The 27,173-nt window shown below is 42.2% G+C and overlaps 1 protein-coding gene across 2 annotated transcripts in view; it reads left to right on the top strand.

The window, feature by feature from the left end:
• The window catches only part of LOC143923441 (interferon-induced very large GTPase 1-like), a 33,779-nt gene extending 6,606 nt beyond the window's left edge, over positions 1-27,173 (top strand). Inside the window, exons 2-4 of one of the 2 annotated variants that reach the window (XM_077447108.1) lie at positions 13,163-14,625; positions 14,665-16,333; positions 20,359-27,173. In XM_077447108.1, the coding sequence (XP_077303234.1) occupies positions 13,189-14,625; positions 14,665-16,333; positions 20,359-25,058 (7,806 nt within the window). In that variant the 5' untranslated portion in view covers positions 13,163-13,188 and the 3' untranslated portion in view covers positions 25,059-27,173. Of the gene's footprint in view, positions 1-13,162; positions 16,334-20,358 lie in introns of both variants that reach the window. The other variant, XM_077447107.1, reaches the window with a different exon arrangement.

Raw genomic sequence — 27,173 nt, 5'->3', positions numbered from 1 at the left:
ATTTTTAAAACTTTTTTTTGCATTGATCCATGTCCCCTGTCCCCTGGGGCAGGACCCGGGTCCCCAAATACTTTTTAGGACAATAACTTGCATATTAGCCTTTAAAATTAGCACATTTTTTGAACGTTGGAGTCCCATAGACTTTAATAGGGTTCTAAAGCTCACACGAAGTTTAGGTCTGTTCGCAGGTTCTGGTGGGAGCCGAACCGGGGGGGGGGGGGGGGGGGGTGTTCGGCTCATCCTTATTAGAGATATAGGGAAGGTGAACTTAAGGTTGGAGTTGGCGATAGAGGGAAGGTGAACTTAGGGATGGGGTTAGAGATAAAGCAAAGGTGAACTTAGGGGAGGAGATAGAGATATAGGGACGGTGACCCTAGGAATGAAGTTAGATAGACAGGGAAGGTGACCCTAGGAATGAAGTTAGAGATATATAATGAAGGTGAACTTAGGGATGGGGTTGGAGATATAGGGATGGAGTTAGAGATGGTGTTACAGATATAGGGAATGAGAACATAGGGATGGGGTTACTGTGACAGTTATAGGGAGGGTAACATTAGAGATAGTTAGATAATTAGAGAGAGTTAGTGGAAGAGATCCAAGAAGGGTAATGTTAGGGGTAGAGTTATTGGAAGAGATCTAGCGAGGGTAATGTTAGGGGTAGAGTTATTGGAAGAGATCTAGCGAGGGTAATGTTAGGGGTAGAGTTAGTGGAAGAGATCCAGAGAGGGTAATGTTAGGGGTAGAGTTATTGGAAGAGATCCAGGGAGGGTAATGTTAGGGGTAGAGTTATTGGAAGAGATCTAGCGAGGGTAATGTTAGGGGTAGAGTTATTTGAAGAGATCTAGCGAGGGTAATGTTAGGTGTAGAGTTAGTGGAAGAGATCCAGGGAGGGTAATGTTAGGGGTAGAGTTATTGGAAGAGATCTAGCGAGGGTAATGTTAGGGGTAGAGTTATTGGAAGAGATCTAGCGAGGGTAATGTTAGGGGTAGAGTTATTGGAAGAGATCTAGCGAGGGTAATGTTAGGGGTAGAGTTATTGGAAGAGATCTAGCGAGGGTAATGTTAGGGGTAGAGTTATTGGAAGAGATCTAGCGAGGGTAATGTTAGGGGTAGAGTTATTGGAAGAGATCTAGTGAGGGTAATGTTAGGGGTAGAGTTATTGGAAGAGAGCTAGCGAGGGTAATGTTAGGGGTAGAGTTAGTGGAAGAGATCCAGGGAAGGTAATGTTAGGGGTAGAGTTATTGGAAGAGATCTAGCGAGGGTAATGTTAGGGGTAGAGTTATTGGAAGAGATCTAGCGAGGGTAATGTTAGGGGTAGAGTTAGTGGAAGAGATCCAGGGAGGGTAATGTTAGGGGTAGAGTTATTGGAAGAGATCTAGCGAGGGTAATGTTAGGGGTAGAGTTATTTGAAGAGATCTAGCGAGGGTAATGTTAGGGGTAGAGTTAGTGGAAGAGATCCAGAGAGGGTAATGTTAGGTGTAGAGTTAGTGGAAGAGATCCAGGGAGGGTAATGTTAGGGGTAGAGTTATTGGAAGAGATCTAGCGAGGGTAATGTTAGGTGTAGAGTTAGTGGAAGAGATCCAGGGAGGGTAATGTTAGGGGTAGAGTTATTGGAAGAGATCTAGCGAGGGTAATGTTAGGGGTAGAGTTATTGGAAGAGATCTAGCGAGGGTAATGTTAGGGGTAGAGTTATTGGAAGAGATCTAGCGAGGGTAATGTTAGGGGTAGAGTTATTGGAAGAGATCTAGCGAGGGTAATGTTAGGGGTAGAGTTATTGGAAGAGATCTAGCGAGGGTAATGTTAGGGGTAGAGTTATTGGAAGAGATCTAGTGAGGGTAATGTTAGGGGTAGAGTTATTGGAAGAGATCTAGCGAGGATAATGTTAGGGGTAGAGTTGTGGAAGAGATCCAGGGAGGGTAATGTTAGGGGTAGAGTTATTGGAAGAGATCTAGCGAGGGTAATGTTAGGGGTAGAGTTATTGGAAGAGATCTAGCGAGGGTAATGTTAGGGGTAGGGTTAGGCTGGCTATAGATGATTCAATTTCTCTTTCTTTCAGCCACTGGGCTGATTGAAAAAAGTTAACAGTTACCCCTTTCCACACAAGCGATGTTGATGGAGGAATCCTCCCCGCTGTGCTAGCCCTTGTACACACGGTCAGAAATTCCGACGGAAACGGTCCGATCGGATTATATTGTCGGAAAATCCGATTGTGTGTGGGCTCTATCTAACTTTTTCCATCAAGCAGGATCTCAAATTTTTCCGACAACCAAATCCGATCTGACTTTTTCCGATCGTTTGTAGAGAATTCCAATCAGACAAAGCGCCACGCATGCTCAGATCAAAGTACGAGAGCAAAGCTGTTGGATACTAGGCTGAACGTAGTCCCGTCGGAACAAGCGGACATCATCGCGTTTTCTGAACGATTGGATTTTCCGACAACTTTATCCGACCATGTGTATGCAATACCAGTTTCGGACAAAATCCCTCTGAAAAAATCCGACGGATTTTGTGATCGGAATTTCCGACCGTGTGTACAAGAGCCTATTGTATTTATGACAGCAGGGACTCCTCCACTATCAGAATACACTGATTACCTGCAAAAGCTGATCAAATTAACATTTTCCAATACTCCCATTCAACAAAAGTAAATTCTTAGATTGACTTCTGTCAAGCAGGAACCATAGATGGGTCAAAACTCATCCGGTCTCTGCTGAACTGGCAAAATTTAGATATATTTATGACTAGCTTTAGAGCTTTTGTGAGAGGTTCAGGGAGGGGGTTAATGTTAGGGTTAGGGCCGGTTCACACAGGGGGCGACACGAGGCGACACGACTTGCCGTGCCGCGATCTGACAAGTCGCCCCCGTTCTGTACAATAGAACCGTTCTAAGAGGAGCGACTCGAGTCGCTCCGTCTTAGAAAAAAGGTTCCTGTACTACTTTTGGGCGACTTCGGGGCGACTTGCATTGACTTCTATACAGAAGTCATTTGCAAGTCGCCGCTGAGGTCGCGGCAGGTCTTGGCGAGGCAAGTCGTGTCGCCTCGCATCGCCCCCAGTGTGAACCGGCCCTTAAGCTGGCCATAGATGGGTCATTTTTTTTCATTCAGCCAGTAGGTTGAATGAAAAAGCGAGCACATTCCTCTATCCCACCAGCTGCGACATTGAATCCTATACTATCCAGGGACTCACCTACTGTCAGAATCAGGGCCCTCTTTAAGGCAGGGCAAAAGGGGCAGCTGCCCTGGGCCCTGTCATTGTTGTGGGGCCCAAAGCAGCTGCCTCATACTTGACAACTATCCCGGTTTAAATTCCCTTGTCCCTTGAAGTTTTAGTCCCGTGCTGTGTCCTGATATCTCAGTGTGAAATGCTGCTACTAATGCTGCTCAGTTCTGCCCTATTGTTGTGTACAGATGACTGACCTGCAGGCCCTGTGTTTACATGTAAATAACCGTTATTAATATGTAAATAGCGGCGGCATTACTAAGAAAATAGCTGGGGTCTGCGGTATTGATATGTAAATAAAGGCGGCATTCATATGTATATCATGCTCCCCTGCAGTGAGGAGATGATGTGCCGTAACCTCTAGCAACTAATCAGTAAGCTGCAATGTGTGCTGTAACCTCTAGCAACCAGTCAGTAATGATATGCTGTAACGGCTGGCAACCAATCATAATTGCTCCCTGATCTGATACAGTAAACTGATTTTAAGTCTAGCTGCTATTTATTGTATGTCTCAGAGCAGGTGGAGAGTGAAATTGAATGGGAGGGGGGCACCAAGAATATTTTTGCCCAGGGTCCAATCAATATTAAAGACGGCCCTGGTCAGAATATATGCTGCTTTCCAACAAATCAAGCAATGGATTTCTATCAAGCGAAGTCGGAAAGTGTTGGGGTCCCCGATGATCTAGCTGGATTTAGTCCATCTATGGCCAGCTTTGCAGCTAGAGAGAGAGAGATCCAGGGAGGGTAATATTATTGATAGAATTGGGGTGAGGGATGAAGGACAATGTAAGGCTGCGTACACACGGGCGGACTGTTCGCCCAACTTTGTCCGCTGAACAGTGTTTCAGCGGACAGTCCGCTCGTGTGTGGGCTTCAGCGGACAGTTTCAGCGGACAGTCTGACGAACAAAGTTTTTCGGAATTTCCGTAAGACTGTCCGCTGAAACTTGGTTTGAGCGGACAGTCCGCTCATGTGTAGGCTTGTTCGAGAAACTAAGTCTCGCGCATGCTCAGAAAGGATTTACACGGCGAAGGTTGCATTGCAGTGTATTGGACTTCGAATTTCTCGTCCCGTCGTACGTGCCGTTCACGTCATCGCGCAAGTTTTCAGCGGACTGTTCATTCGTCGTGTGTGGTCAAGTCCGTTCATGCAAATTTTGAACGGACTGTTTGTCAAACTGTTTGACGAACCTAGTTGGGCGGACAGTCCGCCCGTGTGTACGCGGCCTTAGGGACAGAATTAGGCTGGTCATACGTGGTTCAGTTCTTTTCATTCAGCCAGCTGGCTGAACAAAAGAAGAACAGAACCGATTCCCCCATCCACATATATGATGTGGATGGGGGGGAATCCTCTGCAACGTGTCATTGAATTCTGACAGCAGGGAGACTTCCTCGCTTTCTGAATACACTGATCAGCTGGTAGCTTATTGGCTGCATGCACTAATCGAAGCAAACATTTCCAACAGGCCAGTTCATAAAAAAGCTGATCAATAGATCCAGTTGTCATGAATGGGAATGGCCATACATGGATCTCAACTCAACCTGTTCAGCAGACATCAATGTTTGGCCAGCTTTATAGTGAGAGATAGAGAGAGGGTCGCATTGAGCCGGCCATACATGGGATCAATGTTCGGCTGGTTCAGCCATGTATGGGCAGGTTGAATGTACACAAGTCAATCTATCAATCAACTTGTGTGCAACCAGCCAGTTGGGACATTTCCTGTGTGTATTCTAATGGTGGGGAAATCTCCCCAATGTCAGAATACAATGGTCCCAATGGGAGGGATTTCCCCCCTTCACATCAAGTGTGTGGATGGGAAAATCAAGTCATTTTCTTTCATTCAACCCGCTGGCTGAACGGAAAAAAAAAAAAATGACTGGTGTACGGTTGGCCGTAGAGCTAACCACTAATGTAAGGGATAGAGTAATGCCCTGTACACACCGTCGGACATTCCGACCACAAAATCCATCGGATTTTTTCCAACAGATTTCGCCCGAAACTAGTCTTGCATACACACGGTCGCACAAAGTTGTTGGAGAATCCAATCGTTCGGAACGAGGTGATGTACAAAACGTACGACGAGACTAGAGGCCAGTAGCCAATAGCTTTCATCTTCAAATTTATTCTGAGCATGTGTGGCACTTTGTGCGTCGGAATTCTCTACACACGATCGGAAAAAGTCAGATCGGATTTTGTTGTCGAAAGAGTTTAGATCCTGCTCTCAAACTTTTTCCGTCAGAAATTACAACAGAAAAAGTCCGATAGAGCCCCACACACGATCGGATTTTCCGACAACATAATCCGATCGGACTTTTTCCGGCGGGAATTTCCGACCGTGTGTACGGGGGCATTAGTGCTAGGCTTATAGGAGGGTTTAGTATGGGAAATACCTGGTGGGTTAAAGAAGACTTGTGGTAGAGCCATGGGAAGGGTCAACTATTTCATTATTTGTTGTTAATTCATTTAGAAAATCTATACAATGTAGACATCTATTTATCACTGACACAAAGGCCATCATTTAACCACTTCAGCCCTGGAAGGATTTACCCCCTTCCTGACCAGGGCCTTTTTTTGCAATTCGTCACTGCGTCGCTTTAGCTGACAATTGCGCAGTCGTGCGACGTTGTACCCAAACAAAATTTACGTCCTTTTTTTCCCACAAATAGAGTTTTTTTTTTGGTGGTATTTGATCACCTCTGCGTTTTTTATTTTTTGCGCTATAAACAAAAAAAAAAAGACCGAAAATGTTGCAAAAAAATATATTTTTTTAACTTTTTGTTATAATAAATAGCCCTCCAAAAATATTTCTTCATTGGTGTTTATCTATATATACGCTTATTGTGATTTTTGTTTTACCAAATATAGGTAGAAGAGTTTATATATATATATATATATATACATATATATATACATATATATATATATATACATATATATATACATATATATACATACATATATACATATATATACATATATATATATATACACATATATATATATATATATATATATATATATACATATATATATATATACATATATATATATATACATATATATATACATATATATATATATATATAAATATATATATACATATATATATATATATATATATATATATATATACATATACATATATATATATATATACATATATATATATATATATATATAAATATATAGATAGATATATATATATAAACTCTTCTACCTATATTTGGTAAAACAAAAATCACAATAAGCGTATATATAGATTGGTTTATGCAAAAGTTATAGTGTCTACAAACTATGGGAAAGATTTATGGCAGTTTTATTTTTTTTAAATTTTTTTAACTAGTAATTAGCGGTTATCTGCAATTTTTTTTTGTGGGATTGCGACAGACAGATTGGACACTTTTGACACATTTTTGGCCCCACTGACATTTTATACAGCGATCAGTGCTATAAAAATGCACTGATTACTGTGTAAATGTCACTGCCAGGGAAGGGGTTAACAGTTTTTATTTTTTGTGCTATAAACAAAAAAAGACTGACAATTTAGGAAAAAAAAAAAACAATATTTTTTTACCTTTTGCTATAATAAATATCCCCAAAAAATATATATAAAAAAAAATTTCTTTCTCAGTTTAGGCCGATATATACGTATTCTTCTACATGTGAAAATGGAAATATAAAAAAAAAAACTTCAAAGTCCCTTTATCATACTGCAGCAGCGCTTCCCATATACTGTCCAATATAAATTGTCAGTAGATAATAAAAGATATGAACTGATAAGATAGATGCGTTGTATGGCTGTGATGAAAAGCTTCCACCAAGGATCACCCTGTTGTCGGAAAATCTGATCGTGTGTGGGCACAAAGTTTGAGAGCAGGATCTAACATTTTCCAACAACAAAATGCGATCGCATAAATTCCGATTGTGTGTAGACAAAACGCCAAGCAAGTTGCGCCTTTAAAGATATTCCACCTTTCACCAGCTCTTTTATCACCATCCACTAGATGTCAGTATACCGTTTCAATGAGGCTCCCGGTTCCTTACATTGTGGCTTCTGATCACAGCTTCTAGGCAGGAGAGACACTGGCCTTTCAAGAAGATCCTGGGATGGGTCAGGAGGCTCCAACACTTGAATACAATATGTACATCTATGTGAATGGATACGTCACAACTTCCTTCTGTTGCTCTAGAGAAGTAACAGAAGCCAGAATGGAAGGAACCTGGAGCCTTATTGAAACGGTTCCACATGGGGGCGGACAGCGGCTGCGATCCACTTGCTCAGAAGGGGGTCTCTCCACTGATCTCCACTGAGCAGGCAAATCCACTTTGCACTGAAAGCGCACTTGGAAGTAAAGTCGCTGTAGATCCGAGGGGGACATGCAAGGAAAAAATAAAAAACAGCCTTTTAGCTTGCACATGATTGGATGATAAAATCAGCAGAGCTTCCCCTCATTTCAGATCTACCCCTTAGCTTCAGAGCGACTGCACTTCCAAGTGCACTTTTAGTGCAAAGTGGATTTGCCATTCGTAAATAACCCCCCCCCCCCATAGTATTGAAGCCAATGGATCAACATGACAGCTGGGCATCTTCAGAAGGAGGGATCGGCAATTACAGAACACCGTATCCCCTGATGACATTTACTTTAAATGCCTTAAAAGTTCATCCTCCTTTTGGCAGGTGTGTGTTCAGCAGCAGAAAAAAAATGACAATTAATCTTCATAGCCGGGAGCGAGCTGTCTGTGCAGATCCCACGGCTTTCACCAGAGATAGACAATGTAGTAAATCTAGTAACAAAACACTCCAGGCAGTTTCAAGCCATTAAAGCCGTAATAACATCACATGTGCTTTGGGTGCAGAATGCTCGGTCCACCCAAAAGTCATATTTTATTTGGAGGTAGAGTCTTGTGAGCCTATATCTGCAGGATGCTTTTTTTTTTTTTTTTTTTTTTTTAACCACTTTCAGACCGGACCAATTTGCTGGTCAAAGACCAGAGCACTTTTTGCGATTCGGCACTGCGTCGCTTTAACTGACAATTGCGCGGTCGTGCGACGTGGCTCCCAAACAAAATTGATGTCCTTTTTTTTCCCACAAATAGAGCTTTCTTTTAGTGGTATTTGATCACCCCTGCGGTTTTTATTTTTTGCCCTATAAACAAAAATAGAGCGACAATTTTGAAAAAAACACATTATTTTTTACTTTTGGTATAATAAATATCCCCCAAAAATATATAAAAAAAAAAATTTTTCCCTCAGTTTAGGCCGATACGTATTCTTCTACATATTTTTGGTAAAAGAAAATCGCAATAAGCGATTATTGATTGGTTTGCGCAAAAGTTATAGCGTTTACAAAATAGGGATAGTTTTATAGCATTTTTATTAATACTTTTTTATTATTTTTTTTTTACTAGTAATGGCGGCGATCAGCGATTTTTATTGTGACTGCGACATTGTGGGGGACCCATCGGACATTTTTGACACATTTTTGGGACCATTATCATTTATACAGTAATCACTGCTATATAAATGCAGTGATTCCTGTGTAAATGACACTGGCAGTGAAGGGGTTAACCAGTGGGTGGCAGTGTAGGGGTTAAGTGTTCCTAGGGGTGTGTTACTAACTGTGGGGGGGTTGGGCTTTCATTTAGTAAACACTGATCTCTGCTCCAATCACATGGAGCAGAGATCAGCGTCACTAGTTGCTAGGCAGAATGGAGAAATGCTGTTTACAACGGCATTTCTTCATTCGGCCGCTCCGTGAGACGATCGCAGGGATGCCTGCGGCGATCGAGTCCGCGGGTCCCGCGACCGGACTCACAGAGGTCCCGACCAGCGTGGGAGCGCGCCGCCGGCGGCGCGCTCCTGATGGCAGGGCGGCAAATTTAAAGGGACGTACATGTACGCCCATTTGCCTGCCCGTGCCATTCTGTCAACGTACATCGTCGTGCGCTGGTTGGCAAGTGGTTAAAGTCATCTGGGACAACGTTTTTTTTTTGCAAAATAAAAATTTAGCAATAGTTTAGCTTTAAGACTGAGAGAGAGAGAGAGAGAGAGAGAGAGAGATAGCGATATAGATATATACACTATATTACCAGTGGCGGAACTACCGCCATAGCAACACATGCGGGCGCTATGGGGCCCGCAGTCAAGTGGGGCCCGGTGAGGACAGGCGCCACGGCTCCGCGGGAGATAGCCGGCGGCTCCGCGGGAGGTCCGCGGGTAGTCCGCGGCTCCGCGGGCGGCTCCGCGGGTGGCTCCGCGGGTAGTCCGCGGCTCCGCGGGTGGTCCGCGGGCGGCTCCGCGGGTAGTCCGCGGGCGGCTCCGCGGGTAGTCCGCGGCTCCGCGGGTGGTCCGCGGGCGGCTCCGCGGGTAGTCCGCGGCTCCGCGGGTGGTCCACAGGCGGCTCAGTGAGTGAGAGCGGGCGGTCAGAGGATCCGGGAGGCGGATGAGAGTGGCCAGTTCGCTGGTGAGAGAGTGGGCTGGCCAATCAGGGAGCTGACAGGCGGGGAGCATAGAGATGACATCATCTCTGGCCGCCCTGCATCCCTGCAGTGCAGTTCCCCCCTCACTGGGCAGGCAGCCAGGAAGCAGAGAGCTGACATTATCTCTCTGCTGTCTGATAATCTGCTGCCTGACTCAGTGACACAGCAGGAAAGTGGCAGAGCAAGTGACAATCCATAATGTGTGGCAGGCGACGTGGCAAGTGACAATCCGTAACGTGTGGCAGGTGACGTGGCAAGTGAAAATCCATGACGTGGCAAATGACAATCCATAATGTGTGGCAGGCGACGTGGCAAGTGACAACCCGGGACGTGGCAAGTGACAATCCATAACGTGTGGCAGGTGACATGGCAAGTGACAACCTGGATGTGGCAAGTGACAATCCATAACATGTGGCAGGTGACGTGGCAAGTGAAAATCCGTGACGTGACAAGTGTCAATCCGTAATGTGCGGCAGGTGACGTGGCAAGTGACAACCCGGGACGTGCAAGTGACAATCCATAATGTATGGCAAGTGACAATCTAGGATGTGGCAAGTGACAATCTGTAATGACGTGGCAAGTGACAATCCGTAATGTGTGGCAGGTGACGTGGCAAGTGACAACCTGGATGTGGCAAGTGACAATCCGTAACATGTGGCAGGGGACGTAGCAAGTGAAAATCCGTGACGTGGCAAGTGACATTCCGTAATGTGTGGCAGGTGATGTGGCAAGTGACAATCCGTAATGTGTGGCAGGTGACGTGGCAAGTGACAACCCAGGACGTGGCAAGTGACAATCTAGGACGTGGCAAGTGACAATCCGTAATGTGTGGCAGGTAACGTGGCAAGTGACAATCCGGGATGTGGCAAGTGGACAATCCACAACATGTGGCAGGTGACATTCTGCAACGTGTGACAAGTGACAATCTGCATCTGGTGGCAGGCGATGTGGCAAGTGGACAATCCGCAACATGTAGCAGGTGATGTGACAAGTGACAATCCTTAATGTGTGGCAAGTGACAATCCAGGACGTGGCAAGTGACAATCCATAATGTGTGGCAAGTGATGTGGCAAGTGGCAATCCAGGACGTGGCAAGTGACAATCCATAATGTGTGGCAAGTGACGTGGCAAGTGACAATCCAGGACGTGGCAAGTGACAATCCATAATGTGTGGCATAATGTGTGACTTATCTATCTTGGCAAGTGACAATCTGGGATGTGGCAAGTGGACAATCTGCAACATGTGGTAGGTGACATTCCGCAACCTGTGACAAGTTACAATCTGCATCTGGTGGCAGGCGATGATGGCAAGTGACACGCTCAGGGATCCCACTGATTTTGCATTATGGTGAGTTGAACTATTTCATTTTATATAACAGAACAGAAATTGGTTAGAAGGCCTGGAGGTCAGCAATGTGTTCCCTTCAGGGGCTGCATACAGTATAGTGCATACTTTGTTGTTCAAAATTAATATAAGCTGTTACCTGGGTACTGTGCCACATGGGTGTGGTAGTCTGTTGTTCAATGGCATTAGTTCATTTTTTTTTTTTTTGATGGGGGGGGGGGGCCCATACAACATTTTGCTATGGGGCCCTGTGATTTCTAGTTACGCCCCTGTATATTACCAAAAGTATTGGGACGCCTGCTTTTATACACACATGAACTTTAATGGCATCCCAGTCTTAATCTGTAGGGTTCGATATTGAGTTGGCTCACCCTTTGCAGCTATAACAGCTTCAACTCTTTTAGCAAGGCTGTTCACAAGGTTTAGAAGTTAAAGTTCATTAAAGTTCATGTGTGTGTAAAGGCAGGTGTGCAAAATTGATTTATCCTTATTTGCCCATAATAATGAATGCATGTCTATGGATGATTAGGTCTGAATAATAGAAAACAACATTTATGTGGTTTAGATTTTATTTCAGTAGCTTTTATTCTGGGGAGGGTGTTCAATGATATCACAATTAGCTGCTAATGAGGAAATCTTAGAATTTGTAATACAGTACAAATAAAATATGCTGCAGCAATAAAAATTGCATATTAACCACTTGAGACCCGCGCTATAGCCGAATGACGGCTACAGCGCGGATCTCCTTTGCCGGGACTACGTCTATTGACGTCGTCCCGTGCACGAGCGGCCTGCGCGCCCCCTGAGGGGTGTGCGTGGCGCACTCTGTGATCGGCGAGTCTATAAGACTCGCCTGATCACCGATCCGTGCAAGGGGTTGATCCCGACCCCTTATCACGTGATCAGCTGTCAGCCAATGACAGCTGATCATGTGATATAACGGAGCCGGTAATCGACTATTATTCCTCCTCGCGTTGACAGCGCGAGGAGAAAAAAAAAACGATCACCGGCGGCCGTGATCGGGACATCAGTCCTGATCACGGCCAGCCCTGCCAGTGCCCACCTGCCCCCTCATAACTATACATAATAAAAAATTAGTGCCCCCCGTCAGTGCCACCCAGCAGTGCCCATAGTGCCACCCAGCAGTGCCCACAGTGCCACCCAGCAGTGTCACCCAGCAGTGCCCACAGTGCCACCCAGCAGTGCCCACAATCTGCCTCAACAAAGGTGCTGCACCCCAGTGCCACATATCCGTGCCCATCAGTGTCATCTACCAGTGCCCATCAGTGCCCAGCAGTGCCACCCATCAGTGCCCAGCAGTGCCACCTATCAGAGCCACCTATCAGTGCCCATCAGTCCCATCTATCAGTGGTACCTTTCAGTGCCCATCCGTGCCACCCATCCGTGCCATCTTATCTGTGCCCATCAGTGCCGCCTTATCTGTGCCCATCGGTGCCGCCTTATCTGTGCCTATTAGTGCCGCCTTAACTATGCCTATCAGTGCCCACCAGTGCAGCCTATCAGTGCCCACCAATGCAGCCCATCAGTGCCCACCAATGCAGCCTATCAGTGCCGCCTCATCAGCGCACTTCAATGAAGGAGAAAAATGACCTGTTTGCAAAATTGTATAACAAACTATTAAACATGATTTATTTTTTTATTTTTTTGCATCTTTTTTTGTTTGTTTAGCAAAAAATAAAACTCCCAGCTGTGATTAAATACCACCAAAAGAAAGCTCTATTTGTGGGAAAAAAATGATAAAAATTTCATTTGGGTACAGTGTTGTATGCCCGCGCAATTGTCATTCAAATTGCATCAGCGCTGAAAGCTGAAAATTGGTCTGGGACTGAGGGGGGTTTAAGTGCCCAGTAAGCAACTGGTTAAATCAAAAAATAACTTATGTCAAAATAAAAAATGTAAATACAGTACTTACTCATATACACCATAGACTCAATTTACATTGTTGAGTGGCTGCTATTCCATTCTTCTTTGAAGACAAAAGAGAATAATATGTAAATTACCATTAACATGACGATTTACTGTATGCCTACTGCTAATAATGCAAAACCTGCCTATTGGAATCCATTGGATTTTAATACCAGTTCTTGTTTTCCAGGTTGAGGGACAATCCAGATTACCAGTATGGATCCAGACCAAGAGGGCTTTTATCACAACTATCTTCTTCAGGAAGACATCCAAAACAAGGAGGAAATCAGTCAGGAAGAAAACATGAAGGAAGGGTTGAGGAATAGTAAGCAAAAGAAAGAGAACGCTAATATGAAAACCTTTAGTCAAGAAGAGACTATCCAAGAGAATAAGAATATCAAGGAAGAAACCCCGCATCATGAAAACATCAACCTAGAGGAGAACTTCAATGGAGAGGAGCGCACCGATGAAGAAAAAGAGAACATCAAGCAAGAAGAGCAGCTCAAAAATATTGAGAAGATCACAAATCAGGAAAAGGAGGTCAACATTATCATTCAAGAAGAGGAGCTAAACAATAAAGAGGAGGAGATCAACAGTCAAGAAGAGGAGGTTAATAATAAAGAGGAGAAGATCATCAGTCAAGAAGAGGAGGTTAATAGTAAAGAAGATACAATCATCAGTCAAGAAGAGGAGGTTAATAATAAAGAGGAAGAGATCATGAACCAAGAGATAACGGTCAACAATAAAGAGGAGGAGATCATCAATCAAGAAGAGGAGGTTAACTATAAAGTGGTGGAGCTCATTAATGAAGACGAGGAGGTTAATAATAAAGAGGAAAAGATCAATAATCAAGATGTAAAGGCCAACAATAAAGAGGAGGAGATCATCAGTCAGGAAGAGAGGGACTATAAAGAGGAGGAGATCATTAATGAAGAAGAGGAGGTCAACAATAAAGAGGAGACGATCATCAATCAAGAAATAAAGGTCAACAATAAAGAGGAGGAGATCATCAGTCAAGAAGAGGAGGTTACTAATAAAGAGGAGGAGATCATCAGTCAAGAAGAGGAGGTTAATAATAAAGAGGAAAAGATCATCAGTCAAGAAGAGGAGGTTAATAATAAAGAGGAGGAGATCATCAGTCAAGAAGAGGAGGTTAATAATAAAGAGGAGGAGATCATCAGTCATGAAGAGGAGGTTAGTAGTAAAGAGGAGAAGATCATCAGTCAAGAAGAGGATGTTAATAGAAAAGAGGATAAGATCATCAGTCAAGAAGAAGAGGTTAATAATAAAGAGGAAGAGATCATGAACCAAGAGATAAAGGTCAACAATATAGAGGTGGAGATCATCAATCAAGAAGAGGAGGTTAACTATAAAGTGGTGGAGCTCATTAATGAAGATAAGGAGGTTAATAATAAAGAGGAAAAGATCAATAATCAAGATGTAAAGGCCAAAAATAAAGAGGAGGAGATCATCGGTGAGGAAGAGAGGGACTATAAAGAGGAGGAAATCATTAATGAAGAAGAGGAGGTCAACAATAAAGAGGAGAAGATCATCAATCAAGAAATAAAGGCCAACAATAAAGAGGAGGAGATCATCAGTCAAGAAGAGGAGGTTACTAATAAAGAGGAGAAGGTCATCAGTCAAGAAGAGGAGGTTAATAAAGAGGAAAAGATCATCAGCCAAGAAGAGGAGGTTAATAATAAAGAGGATGAGATCATTAATCAAGAAGAGGAGACTAATAATAAAGAGAAGATCATGAACCAAGAGATAAAGGTCCACAATAAAGAGGAGGAGATCATCAATCACGAAGAGGAGGTTAACTATAAAGAGGTGGAGCTCATTAATGAAGATGAGGAGGTCAACAACAAAGAGGAAAAGACCATCAATCAAAACATAATGGTCAACGATAAAGAAGGGGAGATTGTCAATCAAGAAGAGGAGATTAACAATAAAGAGGAGGAGATCATTATTCAAAAGGAGAAGGTCAGCAAAGAGGAGGAAACCAATAATCAAGAAGAGAAGGTCAACAAAAAAGAAGAAGAAATAATCAGTCAAGAAAACAGGGTTAACAATAAAGAAGAGGAGATAATCAATCAAGAAAAAAGGGTTGACAAGAAGGAGGAGGATATAATAAATCAGGAAAAGGAAGTCGTCATCAAAGCGGATATGAACATACATCAAGACAATTTTTTTAACAATAAAGAGAATGAGATTGTGAAAGAAGAGGAGAAGGAGAGCAATGTTCAAGAGGAGGAACTCCACAATAAAAATCAGGAGATCATTAATAAGGATGAGGGAAATGTCAATCTAGAGAAAAATATATTCAGTTATGAGAAAGAAAATAGTCAAGAGAATCTCAGCCATGAGAGGGAGACCAATTATGAAGAGAAAATCAATCATGAAGAAGAAATCACCACTCTCGGAGAAAAGGAAATCACCCAACAGAACATCAGTGTAGAAGGGGAGAGCATTAGTCAAGAGGGTGAGAAATTTACCAACAAAGGAAATCCAAATCAAGAGACAGAAAACCTCAATCAAGAGAACATTAATCAAGAGAAGGAAATCATTTATAAGGAGGAGGCCATTAATGAATGCAATGCAGAGCCATCAAACCTCAATCAAGAGAGCATTTTTCCAGAGCAGGAGAAGCTCAATCATGAACAGCTGTCAATCATTCATGAGATAGATAAAAAACTAGGTCAACAGAACATAAATCACGAGGAGGAGAAAATAATTCAAGAAGAGGAGAACATCTGTCATGAGGAGGAGGTAGCCAATCATAAGGAAGAAAGCATTAGTAAACATAACATTAGTCAAGAAGATGACCTTTCAGATGAAGTTGATAACATCATTCAAGAGAACATAAAGAACATGACTCAGAGCCTCAGTCAAGAAAATGGGAACTTCAATAAAGACCACACCAGTCAAGAAGATGAAAGTACCAGTATACAAAATGAGAATGCCAATAAAGAGGACGCCAAGCCAGAGGAAGCCAATCCTCAAGAGAAAGAGGACATCACTCAAGAGAAGGAGAACATCAATGAGGAGGAGAGAACCAATCAAGAGAAAGAGAGCAGCAGGCTAGAAACAGAGAACGTTAATGAGGGAGAAAATACCAGACAAGAGGAGGAGAACATTAGTAAAAAAAACCTCAATCAAGAAGAGGAGAATATCAACCAAGAGAAGGTGGAGCAAATAAGTGAAGAGAAAGTGGATACACTAAAAGAAGAAATAATAGAAAACATGCAAAATGCAGTTATTCCAGCATCAGAATCTATCTCTAAAGACTTCCTTGACCATCATCAAGAGAACAATCTGAACATTTCAGAATCATCCGACCTAGAAGAATATTTCTGGGGCCGTAAGTACATTATAATGTTCTCTTTTTGTGTTGTCTTAAAGTGGTAGTAAAACCTTATGTGACATTATTACATACAGGCAAGCTTATAATAAGGCTTATCTGTAAGTAAAATGAATATCTCCTAAAACATGCACCATTTAGGAGATATTCCAGCGAGCAGAAGGCGGTGATGTCACGGCAGAGCTCTGTGCCGTGTCCATGGCTCCCACAAGCATGTGCGGGGATGACGTCATTGCGGCTTGGCCAGTCAGAAGGCCAAAGCCCACGTACTCGAAAGTAAGACCGGGTGAAGATAGAAGCCCTGTCAGCTCACCGCTGGAGGGCTTCATTTTAACGCAAGTACTTCATAACGATACTAGCACATTATTACATTACCTTGCAGGGGAAAACCTTCTTTTTTTTTCTCAGAAACTTTACTACCACTTTAATGATTTCATAGAATTAAATACACTATTCTGTATCCTCTCTTCTCATGGTGTTAGATAGGACGGCAGCAAGTAGGACTGGCGACTTTTAATACACAAATCCATTTTCTGCAGATCTTTTGGAATGTGACCACTCACAGAAGTACTTTGGGGTAGATTTAATAAAACTGGAGCACCCAGAACAGCCATCCTCAACCAGGGTTCCGTGGAACCCCAGGGTTCCTCCAGAGGTTGCTAGGGGTTCCTTGAGCTGTGGCTGATGAACCACCTATTTGATGGTGCCTACAGAGTTCAAGGTTTAGCACCACTTGGCAAAGCCAGCAGCATGACACCAAATATCTTTTTAGCTGCCTTTATGGGTGGCATTCGGAAAACCCTTTTAAGGGGGGACATTCTTCCCATTGACTCTTCCTATTGACCACCAATATCAGGAGCATTGTTCCTATTGAGCCCTACTAATTTGGTTTTAGTAAGGGTTCCTCGACACATGAAAATTATTTTTTGGGGTTCCTCTAGGGTTATAAGGTTGAGAAAGCCTGACCCAGAATCTGGTGCAGTTCTGCATGGTAGCTGATCAGCTTCTAACTTCAGCTTCTTCAGTTAGGCTTTGGCAATAAAACCTGAAATCTGATTGGTTTCTATGCAGTGCAGCACCAAATTTCACACCCTCCAGTTTTAGAAAATAACACCCTTGTGTCAACATTGATAGGGACAAGGAGGTTGGGTGAGATTGTCTTTCTATTAGTGGTTCATGGGTAACTTTAAGTATATCTATAGCCTCTATCTATTTTGCCTTGCTGTTTGTGCCCCCACTAGAGAGATTCACCCTCTCTATTTGTTCTGGGGATTTCACCTGGTACAGAAGATAATCAGATATCCAAAGTTTTACAGTTGATACTAGAACTAGAATGGAGAAAAAATCTTCCAATGGAGGCATCCGTTTAGGTGACAATTCCGTAAGAGGACATTTTCCCATACCTTTGAGAGCTATCCACTCACATCCTGTTGTTGTGTAACAGGAAGTGAAAGGGAAATCTCCCTGAGACACAAACAGCAAAAAAGCAAGGTTGTTCAGAAACCTGACCCTAGGTTCACATCTGTGCACGTTTGTAGGCTGCTTTTGCACAGAGACCATGGTCCTTTCGTTTGAATGAGCTGCCATGCCCACTTTTCCTGCAGTAAAAAAGGTTAATGCACCACTTTCGAAATGCAAAATTTGCAAAATGCACCATTTTGTACCATGCGAGTTCCCTGCAGTTCCAAACGTGCTTCTGTTTGAGATGCATGGGGGTGCTGTTAAGAATGAATAGCAGCCCCGTGAGTCTCTACAGAGCAGTGCAACAGGGGGTTGCGGGTACGTGAACAGCTGCGATTCCCACACCCGCAATCAGCTCGCATAGCGTAAACCTAGGGTTACAATACCCTTATCCTAGCCCTAAAATATTTGAGCTTTTTACACTTATCAATTCCTTTTCTTATCAGAAATCAGGCATCATGTCCACTGAATAAAGCCAGCCATAAATGACTCTAATCTTGACCTGTTCCATCTATGGGCAGGTTGGTTGTACTGGAGTTGATCGAGGGATCGAAAATTCAGTACAACCAGCCTGTCAGATTTTTTTCACTAGATCATTGCCGGCGGCTATAGTCGCCAGCAGTGACCATTGTAGAAGGCTCTCTGCCGGCAGAACACAACAGAGCTGCGAGAATGATTCTCACATCAACACTGACTGACTGTGTTGATAGGAGAATCAAGCTAATTTCTTCCCTTCCACCTGTGGGCTAGTATAAAAGTATAGTATATATCATGCTAAAAGTGATAATTGGACAAGCTAAATAGTAAATTAAAAACATTGATCATTTTTTGGACTTTTTGTATATGTCTAACAAAGTAAATAAGAGTCCACAGTGGGAGATATAACAGGAAAACAAAGTTGCACTCAAAGACACTATGCCTCTCGTGATTCACCATCAAGGTATCTTTCAATCTACATATATCCAAGTGTGCAGCTGACCATCAGACACCACCACCTTAGAAACCAAATCTTGGCTTACCAGCAGTACTGGACCTCTTTAAAAAAAAAGGCCAGTAACGTTTTTGTCTGATTATCCTGCCAGGGCCTTTAAGTAGTGTTCCCGCAGACTCTGATTAGGCCATAGGAGAAATCATCCCGCTGGAATATCTGTGTTGTTGAGCTCGAAAACAAAAAAAAAATTCCACATAAAATCCAATGGCACTTTATTTAGTATAAATTAAGTTACACCCACGTTTCAATAAGTTAAAAGCATGTATTAGATATTGCTGGCTGGCATGTAAAAAAAAACACTCACGCTTCCGAGACACGTAGTACGTGATGACGCCAGGGTCGTATTCCTTACGTGTTTCGTCACAGATTGCTGTCTTCCTGTGGCAGGGGCAATGTGCTATGCCATCGCCTCATATAACATAGTAAACAACCAAGCCCTGGCCTGGATCCCAAGTGCCTGGCTTGACATCATCCAAGCCTCGTTCGGCTTCCAATTAAATTCCTTGAGTCCGATTTTATTGCGCTACAAATAGGAAAAAAAATCCAAATGCTACAATCAACCTCCCGTATATCCTCACATAATATATATTTTTTTATTTCCGGTTCTTGGATAAGAACACGTTCCTATATAGGTACTATTTCAACCCATCCGGAACAAAAAAAATATGAGCTGCTTAGGTTTTTTTCCTTGCCTCTGAGGCAAAGGATACCAATAGGTGTTCCTTCATCTGCTGCCTGGCCAACTTCTGATAAACAGCTGATAGCACCATCACAGTTCAGCATGAAAGATATTCTGATCATTCAAACCAGGATTTCCAGAGACTTAAAGTGGAAGTAAACCCATCGATTTAAACAGTTTAAAAAAAAGGCATGCCGGGAATGCTAACTGCACATTGGCTGTGCTCTCAGCCAAACTATCAAACCATCCAATGGCTGGTGTCATAATGAATCACATGTGCAGCACCATAGCAGTTGAAGATTAAACAGAGGCAAAGATGGCATCTTCCTTGGCTGAAAACGATCGGGGAGTTTACTTCCACTTTAAGTACTGTACAGGAGGAGAGGAGATCTTGTAGTGATCTTATTACAGCAATCTCTCAAGGGGACGGCCCCTCAGCCAGAACACACCAGTCACTGCTCTCAGCCATTGGCTAAAAGCATTGATCAGATGCTGATCAGGAAGACCTTTTTTGGTCATGCCCCTTCGACAGAAGCCGGATGTTCGGTCGGCTTCTGTCAGATCGGCTGCCGTACATATGGGTTTCTACTTAATTGGCCGATACCGCCCGATATTCGGCCCATGTGTATGGCCCTTTAGGCCAGTCAAACACTGTTTAAATTTTGTCCGGTTCCTGATAAACAGAATTGAAATAGTTTCGCTCTCACACAACATCCCTCAATTTTTTTTTCTTTCATTGTATGGCCAGCCTTAGGAAATAAGCTGGTATGAAATGTCTTTAAATTTCCTTTAAATATTCAGCATAGCTCTTTAACATACTGGAAATACAGTGAATTTGAATATAATGTAGAATACTGAATTATATAATACATACTGTATTTTTCTCTTCCACAGCTAAAATAAAACATTTTGATGACAAGCTGAGGGAATTAAATCTGGTGAAGTTCCGGACATCAAAGCTCAGCCTTATGCAAGTTTTGAAGATTGGCCAAGAAAATCTAAAGAACACTGCCCCTCAGAGGACAGAGGACTTACCCTGGCGATTCCTACAGAGCCTCATGGCCTTAAACAGTACAGCAAGAAACACGCGACTTAGTCAGTCACTGTATACAAGACAAAGCACAATGCAAGATGAAGATATGGATTTTATGGAAGATATAGACATGTCAACTTCCATTCATCCTCTGGATGTTCTTTGTCTTCTTCTGAATAGTTCAGATAGTTTTCTGCAACAAGAGATTGTGACTAAAATGTCCATGTGCCAGTTTGCACTTCCTTTTCTGCTTCCTGCTGGGGAAGGGTTTCATATAACTTTCATGCTGTGGGCAATGAGGGAGATCGTGAAAAGATGGCGACCCCAATCATTAGCAAACATTAAAGGATGCAAGGAAGACAACTTGGTCAATATACCCATGCCTGTTTTCTCATTTGCTAGACTGGGAAGGTGTAATCTTTCAAAATCCAGAATTCTAAATCATATCCTAAGTCCAGTCCAACAGCACCATGATATTTTTGTCCATCAGAACATGGAAGGGGCAAATATTGCAAGGGAAGTCTCGGATGGTTTGGTGGAAATCTCCTGGTTCTTTCCCGGAGGAAGTGAACTCTTGGACCTGTTTCCAGAACCAGTCGCGGTGACAAATCTCCGGGGTGATCTAGAATCTAACTGGACTCAATTCAACTTTCTAACAAAAGTATCCTCGGCTGTGTTCATATTTATTGAGACTATGGATGATCAAAGCTATAGCATTCTATCCAACATTGAAGAATCAAACACAAACTACTTCATAATCCTTGCTCCTTCTTCCAGATATATAAGCATAGAGACCCAGAACCACATAAAGATGTTATACCCCATCTTGAAAATCAACAGAAAAAATGTTCTGGTGAAGAACAACTCCATTAACGATGCAGAACTGGTGAAGAAACTGCAGCTGATTATCTCAGATGTAATTAAATCTTCCCCTTATTATATCGCCCTGGAGGAGATGTCTCACATAGCCGCAGATCTAGGCATATGCATTGACGAGGGTTCAGAAGAACAACAAAATACAAGGACACTTGCACTGGAAATTACCAAGAATGTGAAAGATGTTGTGCAGTACAAGAATGAAACAATGGTACTACAAGGAGAATATTGGAAACAGTTGGCCAGAATTGAAAAGGAAATGTGTAGAATGAAAGGACTGGGTAGTGAGAAAGCAGAGGATTACAGAGCAAAGCTAATAAAGAAGTGTGCTGTCCTAAGAAGGAAACAAAGTGAGTGTAGTATGCCTGATGGGATACTCACATTTATAGCTGCACTCAACAACCTACCACGTATTGAGAAACATTATTTTTTGAAGTGGATGAAGCTCTACCTCGATTCAGTCACTAGAAATCATCTTTCAGCGCTCCAAGCTGAGTACAAGGAGCAGTACTTTAAATGTAACCCCAATGTAGAAAGACTGAAAGAACTAGATCAAATCATGATGAACAGCTCACTAGGAGTAGAACATTTCATTCGAGAAATTGGCCAGTTTTATGAAGCGGAGTACTTCCTCACAAATGGCTTCACAAGTAATCAAGAGCTTCAGAAACTACCAAGTATTGCTGCTGATCTATTGTTAGATGGGTTCCCATTGGAGCTAATTGATGGAGATGCCTCAAACATCCCCATGCAGTGGATAACTGATGTCCTGACAGAGTTGGACGCCAAGACAGGAGGACAATGCAGAATTAAAGTGATAACTGTACTAGGAGTTCAAAGTACTGGGAAATCCACCCTTCTCAACACCATGTTTGGTCTGCAGTTTCCAGTGGCCAGTGGGCGATGTACACGAGGGGCCTTCATGACTCTTCTAAAAGTGAAAAACAACTTAGTGGATGACCTTGGGTGTGAGTTAATTCTGGTAATTGACACAGAGGGGCTGAAAGCTCCTGAGTTGGCTTCTGTTGAAGACAGTTATGAGCATGACAACGAGTTAGCAACCTTTGTGGTTGGGTTGAGCGACATTACTATAATTAACATGGCCATGGAAAATACGGCAGAAATTAAAGATATTTTGCAGATAGTGGTCCATGCATTTCTGAGGATGAAAGAAATAGGTAAGAAGCCCAACTGCCAGTTTGTTCATCAAAATGTTAGCGATGTGTCTGCTCATGACAAGAACATGAGAGACAGGCAGAAACTCCTGGAACAGTTAGATGAAATGACCAAAGTAGCTTCTAGAATGGAAGAAAAAAGTAACATGGCCAAGTTTTCAGATGTCATGGACTACGATATTGAGAAGCACAGCTGGTATATCCCAGGATTTTGGCACGGAGTTCCACCAATGGCTTCAGTAAATACAGGGTACAGTGAAAAAATTTTTGAACTTAAGAGGCAACTATTTGAAACCATGAAAAGGCAGCTAGAGTCCAGAAGTCCTCAGAGTATATCTGATTTTATCAAATGGATAAAGAGTCTGTGGAATGCGGTAAAGTATGAGAAATTTATTTTTAGCTTCAGAAACAGCTTGGTGGCTGAGGCCTACAATCAACTATCAATAAAATACTCAGAACTGGAGTGGAATTTCCGTAAGAGAATGCACACATGGACTAACGAGGCTGAAAATGAGATCTTAAATCAGCCGGCTTCAGAACTTGAAACTGAAATTTGGGCTGGCATAAAAGAGGACATGTATCAAGTTTTACAAGAAGAAGAGAAAGTCATGCTAGAAGCTCTGGAAGAATACTTTGAGAGTGGGAACAAATACGTGCACCTTGTAGAGAGATACAGGGAAGATTTCTTTAGGAGTGCAACAACCCTTAAGAATGAAGTTGAAGACAATTTAACTGTCAAATGTGAAGAAGCTATCCGCATTCAGAAAGGGAAACATGAAATACAGTTTGTTCAGAACAGCTATCTGAGGATCATCGAAGAGAAAGCCACCAGCCTCTTGGACAACTGCAAAAATGCAAAACACCAACTTAGCAATGAGGAACTAAAATCTGAGTTTGAGGTCATGTGGAATAAAACAATATCTGTGTTACAGTTTAGCAGTTTAAAAAAGCACAACGTCAGCCAAGAAATGATTGACCAACTCAGGAAAGACATGAGGCACAAAGCGGGTTACATTAATGAAAAGCTGAATGAAGTAAAAAATTTAGATGACTGTGGACAAAACGGGCTGGACTTGGATAAGAAATACACTCAGAGCAGTTGGTATGAAAACATGCCAGAAGTTAAAAATGAGGAATACTGGAATAAGGTGAGCAGTCTTGTGACTTCTTTGAAAGAGCAGTGCAATCGGTACGTGACAGAGCAATTAAACACAATGAAAGATTATGATCAAACATACTGCCAAGAACTTCTAAATTTTGTTAACGAAAGACTCAATGAGGAGGAGGTCAGGAGTCTTCATCTCACGCCATTGTTCGAGTTGGATCTGAAGCTTCTCCTACTGGGACAGGCTGCCCCAGTCTTCCAGAAGAAGCACAATATTTTTTTCCAGGAAAATAATATGAAGTCCTACCTTGATAAAATAAAACCTCAGTACTTCTCCACATTTAAGAATGTCTACCAGGAGAAAGATGAGTCTAAATTCAGAGCCCAGAAATTCTGTGAGGTGTGCCTAAAGCCAGCTCTTACAGACTATGTGTACAAACATTTGGGTGGTGAAATTGTGAATGACGTACTAACCAGCAGAGATTCGATCAGGTACAGCAGTAGAACCTTCTTCCAATACACTTTGCTCAAAGAGCTTTTGGAAGACCACGATTTTACCCGTTACATCAAATACAACAATCAATACGAGAGCTTTGTAAAAAACTGGATAGTCAAATTTATTACCAACAAATACAAGGATTCCACCTCCCTTGAAATGTTAAAATCAAACATTCTTGCCTGCATCATAAAAAAGGTAAGACAAACCCTGAAAGATCCAAGAGTACGAGAAACACCTAATGTTTCCCAGTGTTTAAAAACATTTTGCGCAATATTAAAGAAAGATCTGGTCATTGTGCAGAATGAAATGAAAGTGATTACGTTTCAGAACAATGCTAGTCCTGTCCAATTTTCGGTTGACATTGAAGAGTTCCTGGAAGGTGTTGAGAAAGAAATTATCACCGATATGAAACACTTTACTATTGAATATGTGCTGAACAAGAGAACCTTTAAACCACAAGATATATTGTTTATGAAGGTCTTTGGATGTGGTAAGCAGTGCCCATTCTGTAAAGCCCCCTGTGAGGCCGGTGCCGCTAATCACAAGGAGCACTTTGCATCGGTCCATCGGCCTCAAGGTTTAGGAACGTACCGCTGTACAGAATCCAAAGCTCTCTCGCATTCAATATGCACCACCGATGTGGTCGGAAACACAACGTTCCTAAATTCAGACACTGACTGGAAGCCATGTCTTTACAAAGAATACCGCAGAATTTATCCGGATTGGACAATACAGCCCGATGCCACCATTGGAGCCTCCAATTACTGGAAATATGTCTTCAAGGAGTTTATTAAGCAGTTTTCAGATTACTACAATGGAAAGCCAGCTCAGCTACCAGAGGACTGGTATCAAATCACCAAAGAACAAGCTCTTGAAAATCTAAAAGAATCTTTCAATATGAACTAAAGTGCAACATATTATCTGATTGTAGGTTCCAATGAAAGACAGGACAAATAACATGGGACTGAATAAACAAAGTAAAGAAGAGCCTATAAAGCCAGGGAGGTCCTTTTTTCATCCTGACAATTATTGAGTACACAGGTCAATCTGGACTGTAATGCCGCGTACACACGACCGGACTTTTCAAGGGACTAGGTCTGGCGGTCTTTCCGACGGACTTTCGGCAGAGTTCCGACGGACTTTCCGAATGAACGGACTTGGCCACACATAATCGCACAAAAGTCTGATGGATTCGAATGTGATGACGTATGACCAGACTAGAATAAGGAAGTTCATAGCCAGTAGCCAATAGCTGCCCTAGCATCGGTTTTTGTCCGTCGGACTAGCATACACACAAACAGATTTCTCGGTCCAGAGAATCGAAAGAAGGAGGCATATGCCCAAAAAAAAACCCCAAAAAAACATTTTAGATGTGCTGTGCCCCAGTTTTTGAAGGACTCTCTTGAAAAACACCAAAAGACATTTAAAATTAAAGTTTTTATTACATAGAAAATTAGACAATTTTATATCATACAAAGAAGAAGTATAAATTAAAAATACAGAGCCTAAAAGAATGCTTTGTCACGTTCATGTAGGTATACAACCATGATGCAGAGGCATTTCCAATCTTGTTGTACAGGAGAGGCCAGTGCTTCACAATCAAAATTGGTGCCCAAAATCAGAGATGGTGTCAGTTGCTCTCAACTAGTTTCGCGATCAATAGTCGCTTCTTCAGGAGAAATTTAGGACATATCTATTTTGGGTAGATAATAATTTCCGGTTAAAAGCAGAGAAATTGAAAATTGCAATAATAACATAAGGATCATATATATTAATTATAGGGAGTTTTGATAAGATTTCTCGGTCCGGCGGAGTTCCGGTGGGAAAATTTAAAACATGTTCTATTTCTAAAGTCCGCCGGATTTTTGGCAAGCAAAGGTCCGATGGAGCCCACACACGATCAAATTGTCACAAAGTCCAGTCGTGTGTACGTGGTATAAGACCTCATGGCTGCTCGTAGCCTGGTACTCTGGAAACACCTAATCTAAAATCTATGCTAGTGCAGGGGAAAGATTCTAAGCTATCAGTCTCACTGCAGTCAAATCACACAGAGCAGTCATTCAAAGAGAAATAATCCACACACTACTAACGCCCAACCACAGTTTACAGCATAGGAACGATGTCTTGAGGAAAAAGTGGCAAGAGGCTGCAGTCCCCGACTCTGGAAGCCGTGAGATATCAGCTGTGATAAAACTACATAACATTCTGATTAAATAGAACACATGGGCAGAAAATGTGAATTGTGTGGAAAAATGTCAACCCTACAACCATTGGCTTCTATGAACAATTCAGAGATATTATATATTCCTTGTATGTGACATACTAAAGGTCGTTGTTGCACAGTGCTCAAACTCATCACTCGTGCAACCAAAAATAAATTCCCCATTGTTTGTAGGCTTAAACATACAACAGCGAATGGGAACACCCAAAACTCTGAAGCGCACAGGAACAGAGTCTAGAGATATGGCAGGAGGATATTGCTGTTTTAGGTATAATGATAGCCTAAGCCCAACAAAAAAAATGTTTTTTTTGGTGGACTGATCCTTTAAAGATGATGTAATTTCTCAAAAAACATTTAAAAAAAATTAAAAATATGCTGTGTAACACTGTGAGTGAGGTCAGACATTTTCAGCCCCCAGGTATTTACCTATTGAGGGACCATTTGAAGGACATTTGGTTCTTTTCTTATTGTGAGCTACAGCAAAGCCTAAAATCAACTATGCAGCTGAAGGATCAAAGAAGAGAACAAGAGGATTCAATGGTGGAAGAAACTTTGTTTTATATTCCCTTTAATGACCCCTCCATCTTCCAGTCTGTACAGGGCCCCTAAGATGCCAATATTAAGTCAAATACAGGCACTTAATGTGCTAGATTTAAAATAAATAAATGTATGATTTATTTATGGATACAGAGCTGTATTCATTTGTCTCTTTTATATCTGCCTGGAGTTCAGATTTAAGGTGGATTCAACCCATTAAAGTACCTAAAGTTCATGAATTAAAATAAATAAATTTAATGATA

This window comes from Lithobates pipiens, unplaced genomic scaffold, assembly GCF_037356315.1.
Source record: "Lithobates pipiens isolate NorthernLeopardFrog02 unplaced genomic scaffold, aLitPip1_a1.2 Scaffold_22, whole genome shotgun sequence".
Classification (NCBI taxonomy): Eukaryota; Metazoa; Chordata; class Amphibia; order Anura; family Ranidae; genus Lithobates; species Lithobates pipiens.
The sequence above is the reverse complement of the archived record's forward strand: the minus strand, read 5'-3'. Positions and strand labels throughout refer to the sequence as shown.